This window comes from Aristolochia californica, unplaced genomic scaffold, assembly GCF_029961685.1.
Source record: "Aristolochia californica isolate CCGP_79_NKW_82.1479 unplaced genomic scaffold, dmAriCali1.0.hap1 SCAF_7, whole genome shotgun sequence".
In the NCBI taxonomy this organism is placed as follows: domain Eukaryota; kingdom Viridiplantae; phylum Streptophyta; class Magnoliopsida; order Piperales; family Aristolochiaceae; genus Aristolochia; species Aristolochia californica.
This window is the reverse complement of record NW_027182268.1, coordinates 36,858,680-36,872,140: the sequence shown is the minus strand read 5'-3', so window position 1 is coordinate 36,872,140 and position 13,461 is coordinate 36,858,680. Positions and strand designations below refer to the sequence as shown.

The 13,461-nt window shown below is 40.1% G+C and overlaps 2 protein-coding genes across 2 annotated transcripts; both read left to right on the top strand.

Annotated features, from left to right (window-relative positions):
* Positions 1–2,857: 2,857 nt before the first annotated feature.
* Positions 2,858–5,976, top strand: LOC137937681 (galactinol--sucrose galactosyltransferase-like). Its single transcript, XM_068782796.1, has 4 exons — positions 2,858–4,081; positions 4,268–4,445; positions 4,928–5,295; positions 5,405–5,976. The coding sequence occupies exons 1-4, from the start codon at positions 2,858–2,860 to the stop codon at positions 5,966–5,968; spliced, it is 2,334 nt and encodes a 777-aa protein (XP_068638897.1). The 3' UTR covers positions 5,969–5,976.
* Positions 5,977–8,013: 2,037 nt separating this feature from the next.
* On the top strand, positions 8,014–13,265 carry LOC137937744 (altered inheritance of mitochondria protein 3-like). Its single transcript, XM_068782900.1, has 3 exons — positions 8,014–8,368; positions 10,430–10,708; positions 11,905–13,265. Exons 1-3 carry the CDS (start codon positions 8,123–8,125, stop codon positions 13,000–13,002), a joined length of 1,623 nt encoding a protein of 540 aa, XP_068639001.1. The 5' UTR covers positions 8,014–8,122; the 3' UTR covers positions 13,003–13,265.
* The last annotated feature ends 196 nt before the right edge of the window (positions 13,266–13,461 follow it).

Here is a 13,461-nt window from a genome sequence, read left to right as displayed (position 1 = left end):
GTCAAAGCTACAAGAGGACATCTACAGATCATTGTGTTTACTGTAAAGGTTCCCAAATGGTTTTTTTTTATAATTCTTTTGTTGTATGTTGATGATATGCTAATTGTTGGGCAAGATATGAATTTGATTGACAGGTTGAAAAAGGATCTCAGCAAGTCCATTGATATGAAGGACTTAGGAGCAGCCAAACAAATTTTGGGCATGAGGATTTCTCGTGATAGAAGGAAGAAGAAAATTTGATTGTCACAACAAAAGTACATTGAGAAGATTCTTGAGAGGTTCAACATGAAAGATGCAAAAACGGTAAGTACACCACTTGCAAATCATTTCAAATTAAACTCCCAACAGTGTACTTCAATTGAGAAGAAAAAGGAAGCCATGGAGAAGATTTCATACTCTTCAGCAGTAGGAAGTTTAATGTATGTTATGGTATGTACTAGACCAGACATTGCTTTTGCAGTTGGTGTTGTGAGTAGATTTCTTGCAAATCCAAGGAAAAAACATTGGGTTGCTACTAAGTGGATTCTCAGGTACCTCAAAGGTCTAGCAAATTGTGTTTGTGTTTTAGTGGTTCAAAACCTATATTAGAAGGTTTTACAGATGCAGATTGGGCAGGTGACATAAATGGGAGAAAGTCTACGTCAAGTTACTTGTTTACTTTTGCAGGGGGAGCCATCCCTTGGCAATCTAAACTTAAAAAATGCATTGTTCTCTCTACAACAGAGGTTGAATACATTGCAGCAACTGAAGCTAGTAAAGAAATGTTGTGGTTGAAGAGGTTGATGGGTGAGATAGGCTTCAAACAAAAGAGGTATGCAATTCATTGTGATAGTCAACGTGTTTTGGACTTGAGTAAGAATACTACTTTTCATAGTAGGACAAAACACATTAATTTGAGGTATCACTGGATTAGAGATGTGTTGGAAAATGATATGTTATCTCTTGTGAAGATCCACACTAATAAAAACCCATCAGATATGATGACAAAAGTGGTAACCAAGGAAAAACATGAGTTGTGCACTAGTCTAGCCGGTATGGAAGATTTTGGTGAGCCCTCCTCATGGTCTGGAGGGGGAGATTGTTGTTTTTAGTAGCTGGGGTCCAGCCCATGAGTGGCCCCCACCACTAATCTCTTTCATGTGAAAGAGATAAAATAAAAGAAAGAGAAAAAAACCCTAAGTGAAGAAGGGTGTTGGCCGTGAGCGAGGGAAAACAGAAGGGTGTTGGCCGTGAGCGAGAGAAACAAAACGTGAAGATGTTCGACCGAGAGAGAAAAAGGGGGTTCGACGGAGAAGAAAAAGAGAAGAGAAAGAAGAAGAGAGGAGAAAAGAAAGGAAGGAAAGAAAGAAGGTTTTCCGAAACTTTTCCAAAGTTGTTTTTTTCTACTTCCTTATTTTGGTGAAATCTCCATATCTGGTGATCTCTAACCTTTGTTTATTTGGTTATCTCTCAATTATTGCGAATGAGTTTGATTTAGAAACTTGTTTTCTCTCATAATTTTGTAAACCTCAAGTTTGGGCAAACTTGAGAGAAATTGATATTGTAAGCTCATATTTAATAATAGAAGATTATTCGGATTTGCCCCGTGGTTTTTTCCCTTCACACTAAAGGGTTTTTCCACATAAATCTTATGTTGTGGTTGTATGATTAAGATTAAATGTTTTAGCTTCTATAACGAGCATTTGATTGTTTGATTGAGTTTGCTTATTTGTGTTTCCCATAACATATTTTAATATTTTATAATTTCTAAACCTGTAAAACAAAATCCTGGTTGAATCCGATCAATTTATTCAATCTATCATGTCCCTTTGTGACGACACTAATCCAGTAATCCTTGATTTCTTCCCCGTCAAGCGATCAGTCCTAGCTTGTGTCAACCTACGACGAACTGCCCTTTGAATCATATATTACGACTAACTGAAATGCTGTCGGGATATCTTCTGTTTTTATATTCCCTAGTCGGTGAATCGGTTGAACAATGCAAATATTAAATTCGAAGTTCGGATAAGAAAAGATTCAACACGTTTGATGATCCGATTCGCACCGTCGAGCCGCGTCCACATCTGCTTTACGAAGGTGTCCAGCGAATCGATAGACGGGTTGTTGCGCGTAAGCACAGTTTACCCATAGCCGAGAATAACCCAGAAGCTGCGGAAAAAGAACCCATAAAGAAAAGAAAAGAGAATGGTTGTCGCCACGTAAACGTGATCATTTTCCATTATCCTGTAACTACAGGTCAGTGGCGTGCGTTCAAAGTTCGAAACTGTTACCGGTAATGGGAAAGACGAAACCTCGCTGAATTCGGGGACGAGGTGGGACAGTCAAGACGATCACACGTAGGAAACATTAATGATGTCATGGACCGTGGGAAGAGAACTAGGGTACGTGGCATCCAGTGGCAGTGGCGCACTACGTACGACAGCCGCCGGTCTACTGTCCGACTTTGCGGTTCGAGAGGGGTTACACCGTGCCACTCGTAAGTGAAGCAGAGGTGGCACGCGTAGAAGCTTCCTCGTGAGACATTTCTGGTTGAGGGCTTGTAAATATATTAATGTGGTCAACATTAATACCAGTGTAAAAATATCACGAAAAATATTTGTTGTTTAATTTTTTAATAAATATAAACAAACTAACGGTTGATCAACTACTTGAAGAAAATTTGAAAGTAAGAAGATTACCCTGGTTGCTAATCAGGTTTATGTATAAATTTGGGTCCTTGGGCACTCGTCTTCTCCAAGTTTCCAGTACTCTTCTGCTCTATAGAGTCTTGTTTAAAGCTGCAAATCATCTTCTTTCTGTTTTATTCTCTCCTTGTAATCGATCGATCTTCTGATTGTTTTTAACTTGCTGATGATTAATGGCTCCAAACTTGAGGAAAGGCAGCGGGGCGGACCCGATGATGGAGTTTGCTGGCCTTACCTGTCCTCCGTCATTCACTCTCCAAGGTGGGAAGTTCTACGTCAATGGTCTCCCGTTTCTGTCAGATGTTCCTTCAAACATCGTGGCTACGCCGACTTCTCAGATCAAAGGCTCCGGCTCTAGTACTAGCGGATGCTTTGTGGGGTTTGATTCCGACAGTCCCAAGAGTTGGCACGTTGCTCCCATCGGGAAGCTCTCAGGGATCAGATTCATGAGCATATTCAGATTCAAGGTCTGGTGGACGACGCATTGGATCGGCAGCAAAGGGAGCGACGTCGAGCACGAGACCCAGATGATGATATTGGAAAAATCTGATTCTGGGCGGCCTTACATTCTTCTCCTCCCTGTTATCGAAGGCGCATTCCGGGGTTCTCTTCGAGCTGGGGAAGACGATAACGTGGCCATCTGCGTGGAGAGCAGCTCGACGAAAGTGACTGCTTCCACCTTCCGTACGGCGATCTACATGCACCCCGGCGACGATCCTTACAAACTGGTGACAGACGCCATGAAAGTGGTGAGGGCCCATTTGGGGACATTCAAGCTCTTGGAGGAGAAGACTCCGCCTGGGATAATCGACAAGTTCGGGTGGTGCACCTGGGATGCCTTTTACCTGAAGGTTCACCCGGAAGGGGTCTGGGAAGGTGTTCAGAAACTGGCGAACGGCGGTTGTCCACCGGGACTGGTCCTCATTGACGACGGGTGGCAGTCCATCTGCCACGACGACGACCCCATCACTGATCAGAAGAGCATGAACAGAACCTCCGCCGGCGAACAAATGCCTTGCAGGCTGATCAAGTTCCAGGAAAACTACAAATTCCGGGACTACCGCAGTCCATACCCCAAATCTGGCGCCGGAATGGGCGCCTTCGTCAGGGATTTAAAAGAGACGTTCAACAGCATCGAACACGTATACGTGTGGCACGCCCTGTGCGGCTACTGGGGCGGCATCCGGCCAGACGTCCCCGGCATGCCGGAAGCGAAGGTGATCCCGCCGAAGCTCACCCCAGGTCTGCAGACCACCATGGAGGACCTGGCGGTGGACAAGATCGTGAACAACGGCGTCGGACTGGTTCCGCCGGCGAAGGTGCATCAAATGTACGAGGGTCTCCACTCCCACCTCGCCGCCTCAGGGATCGACGGCGTCAAAGTCGATGTCATTCATGTAAGTTCCCGTCTCGAAGCACCGCCACCATGAATGAATTTAGCCTTCCTTTCTTGTCAAAAGAAAAAAATACACCTTTCCAGATAACGAAGCCGGGTCCCTGTTAGGATCTCATTCCGATGCGGCTTATTGAAACTTCCAAAACGTTGTCGCTGATTTGGTGTCTGGACTCTGAACCGTGATCAGTTGCTGGAGCTGGTGTGCGAGGAGTACGGCGGGCGGGTGGAGCTGGCTAAGGCTTACTACAAGGCGTTGAGCGATTCGGTGAAGAAGCACTTCAAGGGCAACGGCGTGATTGCTAGCATGGAGCACTGCAACGACTTCTTGCTCCTTGGAACCGAAATTGTTTCCCTTGGTCGCGTTGGTTAGTTTTTTTTAAATTTTTCATCATTTTTTATTTTTCCTCGAGTGATAAAAATAATTTTAATAAAAAATTTCAAAAAGAATCAAATCAAATATTTTTTTAAACAAAAAACCATTTGGTGCAAAACATGTAATGGATCAAGATAGCCGTTTTTGAATGACCATGATCTTTGATCGGATGGCTATTGATGGATGACCATGATCCATGATCGAACGGCTGAGATAGCTATTGATAGAACAGTTATGATAGCAGGGATCAAGATAGCCGTTGTTGGACGACCATGAACTGTGATCAGATCAACAACCATGATCCGTGATCGGACGGCTGAGATAGATATTGATCATGATCGGATAGATAACCCTCTATTTTTTATCTGAAAAATAATACAAATATTGAATTATAGATATTAAATATAATTAATTTAATTCTAAAATTATTATTTTAAAACCAATATTAAGAAGAATAGCTTGAAAACTAAACAGGGGATGACTTTTGGTGTACGGACCCGTCGGGCGATCCGAACGGCACGTTCTGGCTGCAAGGGTGTCACATGGTGCATTGCGCTTACAATAGCCTGTGGATGGGTAACTTCATACACCCCGACTGGGACATGTTTCAGTCCACTCATCCCTGCGCCAAGTTCCACGCCGCCTCCCGTGCTATCTCCGGCGGCCCCATCTACGTCAGCGACTCCGTCGGAAAGCACGATTTCGATCTCCTAAAGTGCCTCGCCTTGCCCGACGGTACAATCCTCCGTTGCGAGCATTACGCCCTTCCGACGAGGGATTGTTTGTTTGAAGACCCGTTGCACAATGGCAAGACCATGCTCAAGATTTGGAACCTCAACAAGGTATCCAATCTTGTTCTTCAATTCTCACTTTTTTTTCCTTTTCATTGTTTGTGAAGATTGCTAGTCAATCGCTTCGACTAATTGTGATTAATGTCTGTGTGTTCGAAAGTTTACGGGAGCTCTGGGAGCATTCAATTGTCAAGGAGGAGGATGGGACCGTGAAGAGAGGAAAAATAAAAGTGCTTCGGAGTATTCCCATGTCATCACTGCGACTGCAAATCCCAGCGATATCGAATGGGAGAACGGCAAAATCCCTTTCAATGTTGAAGGGGTGGAAACTTTCGCTGTATACTTCTACCAGGCGAGGAGGCTAATGCTCTTGAAACCGAAAGAGAATGTGGAAATTACACTCGTCCCGTTCGATTTCGAGCTTCTGACTGTCTCTGCAGTGAAGACCTTTTCGAAGAAATCGATACAGTTGGCTCCGATTGGTTTGGTAAATATGTTGAACACCGGAGGAGCAATTCAGTCGTTGGAGTTCGACGAAGTAGAAAACGTGGTTCGAGTTTGGGTGAAGGGTAGAGGAGAATTGAAAATCTTCTCCTCTGTGAAACCTATTTCTTGCAGAATTGACGGAATGGAAGTGGAGTTCGTCTATGATGAGAAGATGGTTGGGATTCAGGTTCCCTGGCCTCACTCTTCTGGTTCATCTGCTGTTGAATATTTGTTTTGATGGGTGTATTATCGACGAATAAACTGATGTTTTGCTGTGATTGTAATTTATTGATAAAATTGATTTGGTATGAAATAACTAAAAAAAACACTTATATAATTATTGGCTATTCCAAATTATAATTTTTTTAAAATTTTCAAAAATTATTATTTTTAAACTACTAAAATACTAATTAAATATTATATTGTTTATAGAATATGCTTATAATAATTTATTTTAATTTAAAATCTATTAATTTTTTAAAGTTTTATAACATAAAATTATATATGATTATGAATAATATTAGTAATTACTTTATTTATTCAAATAAATAGGCAACGATAAATAATTATGAACTTTCAAAGTAATTATATTAAATCATTATTAATAGATCTATTTAATAAAAATAAAATAATATGTACTCATAAATTAAATAATTTATTAAATATTTAAAGTTACTAATTTAAATATTTATAAAATTATAATAAATAAAAAATATACATAATTAGAATAATAAAATAAATTCTATCCATAAATATTCTTAAAATCATTGATAGAATAATGTAAATAATTTTTTTAGAAAAAACACGAAAGAAGAGTTATTGGATATCACCGTCCTGGGAGAGCCTCCTTTGGTCGCCGGCTAAATGAGTGATAGAGATAAATATAATAATATATATAAAAATAATGATAAAAATAAAGATAACTAATGTTTGAATTAGAGTCCTAATTACTTATAATATTTCTATGTAATTTTATAAATAATTTATATCTATCAATAATAATTACAACAATATTATTTTTCATTCATATATTCCCGCGATCATCTCCTCGTTGCTGATGAAAATAGCCCCGGCCTCCTCCCTCTTTCGTGTCTGTTGTCATCTCATTTTGGCTAACAGGAAGACGGCGACAGGAGAAGGATGCCCTCCCCCACCCGCATTCGCACTAAAAAAGCCAATAAGAAAGAAGACGGAAAGGAAGAGGAAGGAAGGAAGAAGGAACGTAGAGAATTTTGTCCTCGGTAGTGGCAGAGGCCTTTGCTCCTTCCTCCCTCGTGCTTTGTTCTTTTTAACAGTTGATGGTGGTTGCCATTGTTAGGCCTTGGCCCAAGCTGCTGCTCTGCTGTCAGAGTTGAGCCTCGGAGCTACAGGGAAGAGCCAGCAATTTCTTACCTGAATCAAGTTCAAGTCGCCAAGTGTCTGCAAAATCGGAATAGCTCTCATTCTGGATCTCTCATCTGAAATGTGCTTCGTAGAGTGGAGAGAATAAAATATCGAGGAAGATGCAGGAACTGCCAGAGACACTCTCCAAGGTATCTTTACGTAGAAAACAATGGAGATCTATCTCCACATCATCATCGTAAAACTGGTTTATAAGACCATGAAACGCATGAATTCGGATAGGAGAGAAAACATGTGTAATTACTGAAATAATATATAAGACCAATGAACATTGAAAATAATTGTTTTGGGTTTGGTACCAAATGAACCAGTTGGCACCGGTTGGAGCCATTAGATGCTTCTCGTTGTTCTTGGTGGATGGCCACTTATCATACCCCCTAATATTTAATAAAAATATGTTTTAGTTAATTAATCTGTAATTACTACACGGTATTTCTAATTGACGTATTTTTAAATATCACCGATAGATATCTATACGTTCAGTTAAATCTTATTTAGATCATATATTTTAGTGATTAATTATTTTATTTTATTTTTTAAATAATAACAATAATGATGAATAATTAATGTCTAATGAAGTAAAGGGTTGGTTTTGTAAATAACATGATGCTTCGTTCTGTAAAAGTGGACAAAAACGTTCGGTATGATAATTCTTCTTGGAAGAGACGCAGTCCGGTGATTCCAATCTTGTGTTGTCTTACTTCGCTGCCCCTGATTGTATCCGGATTAACAACAATGCCACTGTGGTTCCAATTGCTCGGTGTTGCAGGGAAGACGGATCGCCACGGTACTATAGCCTCGCTAAAATGCGCTGAGCGTTAAACCAACTATGACGGCAATATAAACCAGGACTCCAAGTCAGTCTTGTCTCTTACCTTCTCTCTCACGAAAAGGTGAGTCACCCTTTCGTCTCACAGCGCAACACCGTCGGCACCAAACCCTTCTTCTCTCCTGGATACGTTGGGTAAAACAAGGTGTAGCTTCGGAATCGATGAATTCCTCCCAGTTCATGGACAAGCAGATCATGGGGCTTTCGGGTTCCCAAAGCAGCGACATCTTGGATCTTTTGAACTCGCAGGAAGAGCAGAATGGGGCAGGGAAGAAAGAAGAGATCCTTCCTAATTACGATTTTCAGCCGATTCGGCCCGTTTCGGCATCGAATATTGAGGGGAGCGGAGTTGGCGTTGCCAGGGATTGGAACTCGGCTGATTCGAAGACGAATGCGTCGAGCTTAAGAGTAAGTCTTTTCCCATTTGGTGAGTCTCTATTCGTCTTTCTCTGTGTCTTTTGTGAACTAGAAATATGTGATGAAATTGGGTTGCAGAACATCGATTTGCAATGGTTATTAGTCAGCGGTGTTTGTTTTTATTGTTATTTATTGTTTTAAGTGGCGAGGGATTTATAGAATTGTTTATAGAAACATGCGCAGTTTAAATCTCTGGAAGTCGAACTCTAGTGATGAAGTTTTGTTTTCCTAGTTTTTGTGGAAACATATTGTTCGTCTATGAGAATTATGTATGATGATGATACGACTTTCAGTGTAAGTTTCTTCTTGTATACAATTTGTTTCCAGTGTTTGATTTCCTGTAGGCCTTCATCAGCTCCTTTTTTCTCGTTTTTTTGGCGGTATCATTTTTGGTTCATTTGGTTTTGCTTTTCTCGAGATTCCATACTCACAGCCATTCTGAGGTTCCAATGGTGGCAGGCGTACATCTTTATGGGGGAAGTGGATACTTCTACATTGATCTCTCAGTGAATTCGTGAATTGCGTCTTACCTTTGTCACTATGTGTTATGTTGTTCAGGACCATAACTAGGATTTTAGTGGTGGAGGGGCCAAGGTTAACCACAGATGTGACCTGTAATTGTTAGAGTACCTTATCAAGATACCTCTGAAGTTGGGATGGGTGTATCACTGGTATGTATTGGATTTTACCCTGGCCGATGTAGGGTCTATCAATCGATAGGTCGATACAGGGGAACATATTAGCCGATAAAATCATTATGTATCAGAAAAATGATATGCCCACCTCTACTCTGAAGCATCAAATGTCCTAAAAGCAATTTTCTCTCGCTTTTTACAAATAGGACAAATGAAAACATCCAAAATAGTCATGTTTCTGTCTACTAGATTCATACAAAAATTATAAAAACATTGGTTCTTGCTCATTTTCTTATTTAAATTAAATTAACGTTTTTGAAGAATTCTAAGTTCTAGTCCTAGTTCTACTTAGCTTGAAATAGAAACTATTCTATAGGATATATTATTTCATAAAGTTTTTAGAAAAATAAATCTTATTTGCTAAATATCCAATGTTCGAGTTGTCAACACCTCTTTCTAGCCTAAAATCCTGTTTTATTGTCTTCAATTTTATTTTTATTGCCCTATTCCGGAATTTTTTTAGCCCCTTTTTCATATTTCAATTATAGAATTTTCCATATAGGTATGCCTGGTTATGTGTGAGTTGGGGTGATGGAGGGAGGACAGAATTCTAAAATTAGGTAGGTAGTTTGTTCTAAAAATTCTAAAAGTAGGTAATTCTAAAAGAAAAATTAAAATCATGGGGGGGTCATGGCCCCCATACCCACTAACCTAGCTACGCCTATGATGTTGTTGTTGCTATATGGATAACTTGACTATTGCAGAGCATTTTGAGTTTCTGATTTTTTGTTTCATTTATTTCACTCTAGATATGTTTTGTGGCATCTAGGAGCATTCCGGGTTTCTGACTTTTCTGTCTATATCATATTTGCAATTTGTTTTGTCTGATGCCAGGCTAGATTTATTGTTGTCTTGTAAGTAAAAACTGGAGATTTCCTGAGTTTTCATGTGTGAAGTTGGTAAAGCTTACATATCCAATATTTTATGGACCATAAAGATAAAGATCAATTGCAAGACAATTTTATGTCATGTCAAGTATTGCTGAATGCCAGGCAAGTATTGTTGAAAATATGCTGCCTTCTTCAGCATTTTTTGAGTTTGTACTAGTGTTAAGGATCTGGTATATTTGCAAAAGATCTTTTATGGAAGCTTCCCATTATCTACTAGTCCTTTATATACTTGGCCAGTATCTCTTTTATTCTTTGCAACACCAGTTCTCATTAATGACTTTTTATTGTAAAAATAAAACAAGACCAAAAGAAGGAGAATTTCATATACATTATTACCAGTAGAAGATCTCTTTAGTGTGTTAAGGTAATCGTTGGCTAGATCAAATTTATGGTTCATTTTATTTTTGCTTTTTTTCTTTTTCTTAAAAGGAGATTTTAATGTCTATTCTTGTAAATGTTTGACACAGAATTATGGTCCTCAGCTGTCACTCGCTTCATCTAAAGTTACTCCAGAAAAGGAAAGGGGCATTTATGAGACAAATATGGTGTCAGAGTTCGATAGATTTATGCAGAAATATACTGATAATCTACTGCACGCAATGGATGGTTTTAGTGCTCGATTATCACAGATAGAGACCAGAACACACCATCTTGAGAGCTCCATTGATGATCTGAAGGTCTCAATAGGGAATCATCATGGCAGCACTGATGAGAGGCTTGGGCAATTAGAGAATATACTTAGGGAGGTATATTTCTGTTCCACTTATGCCCAATTTTTTTATATGCCAATGCTGTTTCTTTTATTGTATACTACATAAGCTCTTGAAAGAAAGTAATTCCATGATTTTATTCTTGTATAGGGAGCATGTATTGACTCTTTTTTTTTTCATATTTTATTTTGTCTTCGAATATGTGCTAAATTACCCCAACAATTACATGTGAACTTTGAACACCATCTTCCTTTCTCACCTCAATTAAGATCAGCAAATACTAAGAAATAGCGTGCCCATGTTCGAGCTTGTTTATTCATTAATGCTGTCAACATTGTTCATGTTCTGCTCATTAAGTAGGATAGATATTCTTCACCGGTTAAAACCCCAAACTAGACAAAATGGCTGATGTTACTTACTGCTCATTAGAAATAAGATTTGGAATTTTTTAGAGATATATGGTACCTGATCTTGGTATTTAATATGTTCATTCTGGCAAGTTATGAAAGGATGAGTATCACATTGAAGTAATTGGATGTATTGTCTTCCAGTTTGCCTGTCCCATCTAAAAAATTTAAGGACTAATTGCTAAATTTTGAGGTTGACAGGTTTTATTGTGCACTCTAGTCTTACCTTTTCCTAGAGGTGCATGTGACTCTTCTCTCACGTGCTTTATAGCTGCAATTTACTAGTAAATTACATTTAGTGTCTAGGGTTTTCCCCTTTTTCTTCCTTTGGGGGACTGGGCATTGCTACCGGAAACTGTTTTCCTCCCAAAATAAAAAATAAAAAAATTTCAAAAGCATATCCTCTTGATACAGATTTGACCTTCAGTATTCTACTATGATGAGGTTAGTTTGTTGATCTAAAGAAGTTGGGTAGTATTCTAGTCAAGATATTCATGATGCAACTTCCAATTTTTCAGAGCTGCTTTAGTCCACAGCGGCATATCACTAGGAAGATCAAACAAGATGATAACTAGGCCTTACACGTTTGTCGTTGTTTTTAAAATAAGCAATGTGTGGTATTATATTTTCTGCATTTTGGATTATGCAGTTGTTTGGACTCCCTTGTGGATGGAGGGGAGTGGGATTTACCTAGTTCTACTCTTTTGCTTGTTGTAATGAGCAGCTATGAGGTCTTTTCCCTGAAAGACTTTGATAGAACGACAGGAGCAGTAGATTCTTTCTGCTTTTTGTATTTTGTTAATTTTTTTACATTTACTCTTGCAGGTGCACTCAGGTGTACAGGTCTTGCTTGGTAAGCAAGAGATAGCTGAGGCACAGATACAACTTCCCAAGCTTCAAGCATCAAAGGCTGTGGACCAATCAAGAGAAACCCCTAACACAACACATACAGATGGTCTGCAACAGAGTTCCCAATCAGTTCAGCCACCCCCACCCCCTCCTGTTCCTTTACCTCAGCCTACATCCCTCCCGCCACCAAATGTGCCACCTCCACCTGCATCTCAACAAAATCCACTACCCCCACCTGTTTCGTTTCCCAGTCAATTAATTCAGAGCCAGATGCCTCTAGCTCCATCGTTACCACGTGACCCATACTATCAATCTCTGGGTCAGCCATTAGATACCACGCAAACTCAATTTCAAATACCCTCTCAGCAGCACCAATCTGTGCCACACCAACCTTATCAGCATATTTCATACTCACAGCCTTCTCAGCTGCCCCCGCAACAACAATCTATTGTTCCTGTAACACCACAACTCCAGCCTCAGTTTAGTCATCATCCTGATGAGCATGCATATATGGCCCCACCACCTCCAAGCTATCCCCCTAATATGCGTGCCCCTGCTCCACTGTCACAGCCACCAAGTGGATCACCTCCACCCCAACAATTTTACGAACCTAACAGCCACATATCCGAATCATCAAGAAATCGTTCTGGATCAGGTCAAGTACCATTTCTTGCTGGGTATGGACCACCACCACCTGGCCCCAATCTCAGCGAGTCATACCCTAACAGTGGATCTCGCTATGGAGGCTCTGTGAAACAACAGGGGCTCTCTTCACCGTCTGCTCCTTCTGGGGGGAGTGGTTATTCACGGCTTCCAACTGCACAGCTGTTGCCCCAACCTATTCCCACTGCATCTAGTTTTGGCAGCGGCTCTACAACTGGTGGAAGCGGTAATAGAGTTCCCATGGATGATGTGGTTGACAAGGTGACAACAATGGGGTTCTCAAGGGATCAGGTGAGAGCGACCGTGAGGAAGCTGACTGAGAATGGGCAGTCAGTTGACCTGAATGTAGTGTTGGACAAACTGATGAAGGATGGAGAGTTTCAGCAGCAGAAAGGGTGGTTTGGACGATGATTGTCGTTGGCACATTTGTTTTTCAAAATTGTTTGTGTACAGAGTTGTATCTATTGTTGATGAAACTAATTGATCCTTCCAAAGCTTTACTTTGTTGAGTGGAGTGACATTCCTCGTGCATTACCTCTTTGATCTTGTTGGATAGCTAGTGGGCACTGTGTTGATGTTGTTGTTGTTAGATTGCAACTCTTAAGATGACTGTGGAATTGTCTATATGGTCATCCATTTGCTCCATGTGATTCGCAGGGGGCTAGCTTTTTTTATTCTTGTTCTCTTGTTTCAGTGAGTAGATGGTTTTTATCTGGTCTTCAGTAAGATATATTCTTTGGTCAGAAACTATAGGAAAAATATACAGTGGAAAAATTCTTCTGCAACTGTTTGTCTTATATTGTGGGGACACCACCTGTGTGCCATTGATTACATGACTATATATCAGGAAGCATTGGATTACGGTTGGAT

Excerpts from the sequence above, each read along its gene's own strand:
- LOC137937681 (XM_068782796.1), top strand. The coding sequence starts at position 2,858 with ATGGCTCCAAACTTGAGGAAAGGCAGCGGGGCGGACCCGATGATGGAG. Across the intron at positions 4,446-4,927 it reads TGTTTCCCTTGGTCGCGTTG|GGGATGACTTTTGGTGTACG; the intron begins GTTAGTTTTTTT and ends AAAACTAAACAG. Across the intron at positions 5,296-5,404 it reads AGATTTGGAACCTCAACAAG|TTTACGGGAGCTCTGGGAGC; the intron begins GTATCCAATCTT and ends TGTGTTCGAAAG.
- LOC137937744 (XM_068782900.1), top strand. The coding sequence starts at position 8,123 with ATGAATTCCTCCCAGTTCATGGACAAGCAGATCATGGGGCTTTCGGGT. Across the intron at positions 8,369-10,429 it reads CGAATGCGTCGAGCTTAAGA|AATTATGGTCCTCAGCTGTC; the intron begins GTAAGTCTTTTC and ends TGTTTGACACAG. Across the intron at positions 10,709-11,904 it reads TAGAGAATATACTTAGGGAG|GTGCACTCAGGTGTACAGGT; the intron begins GTATATTTCTGT and ends TTACTCTTGCAG.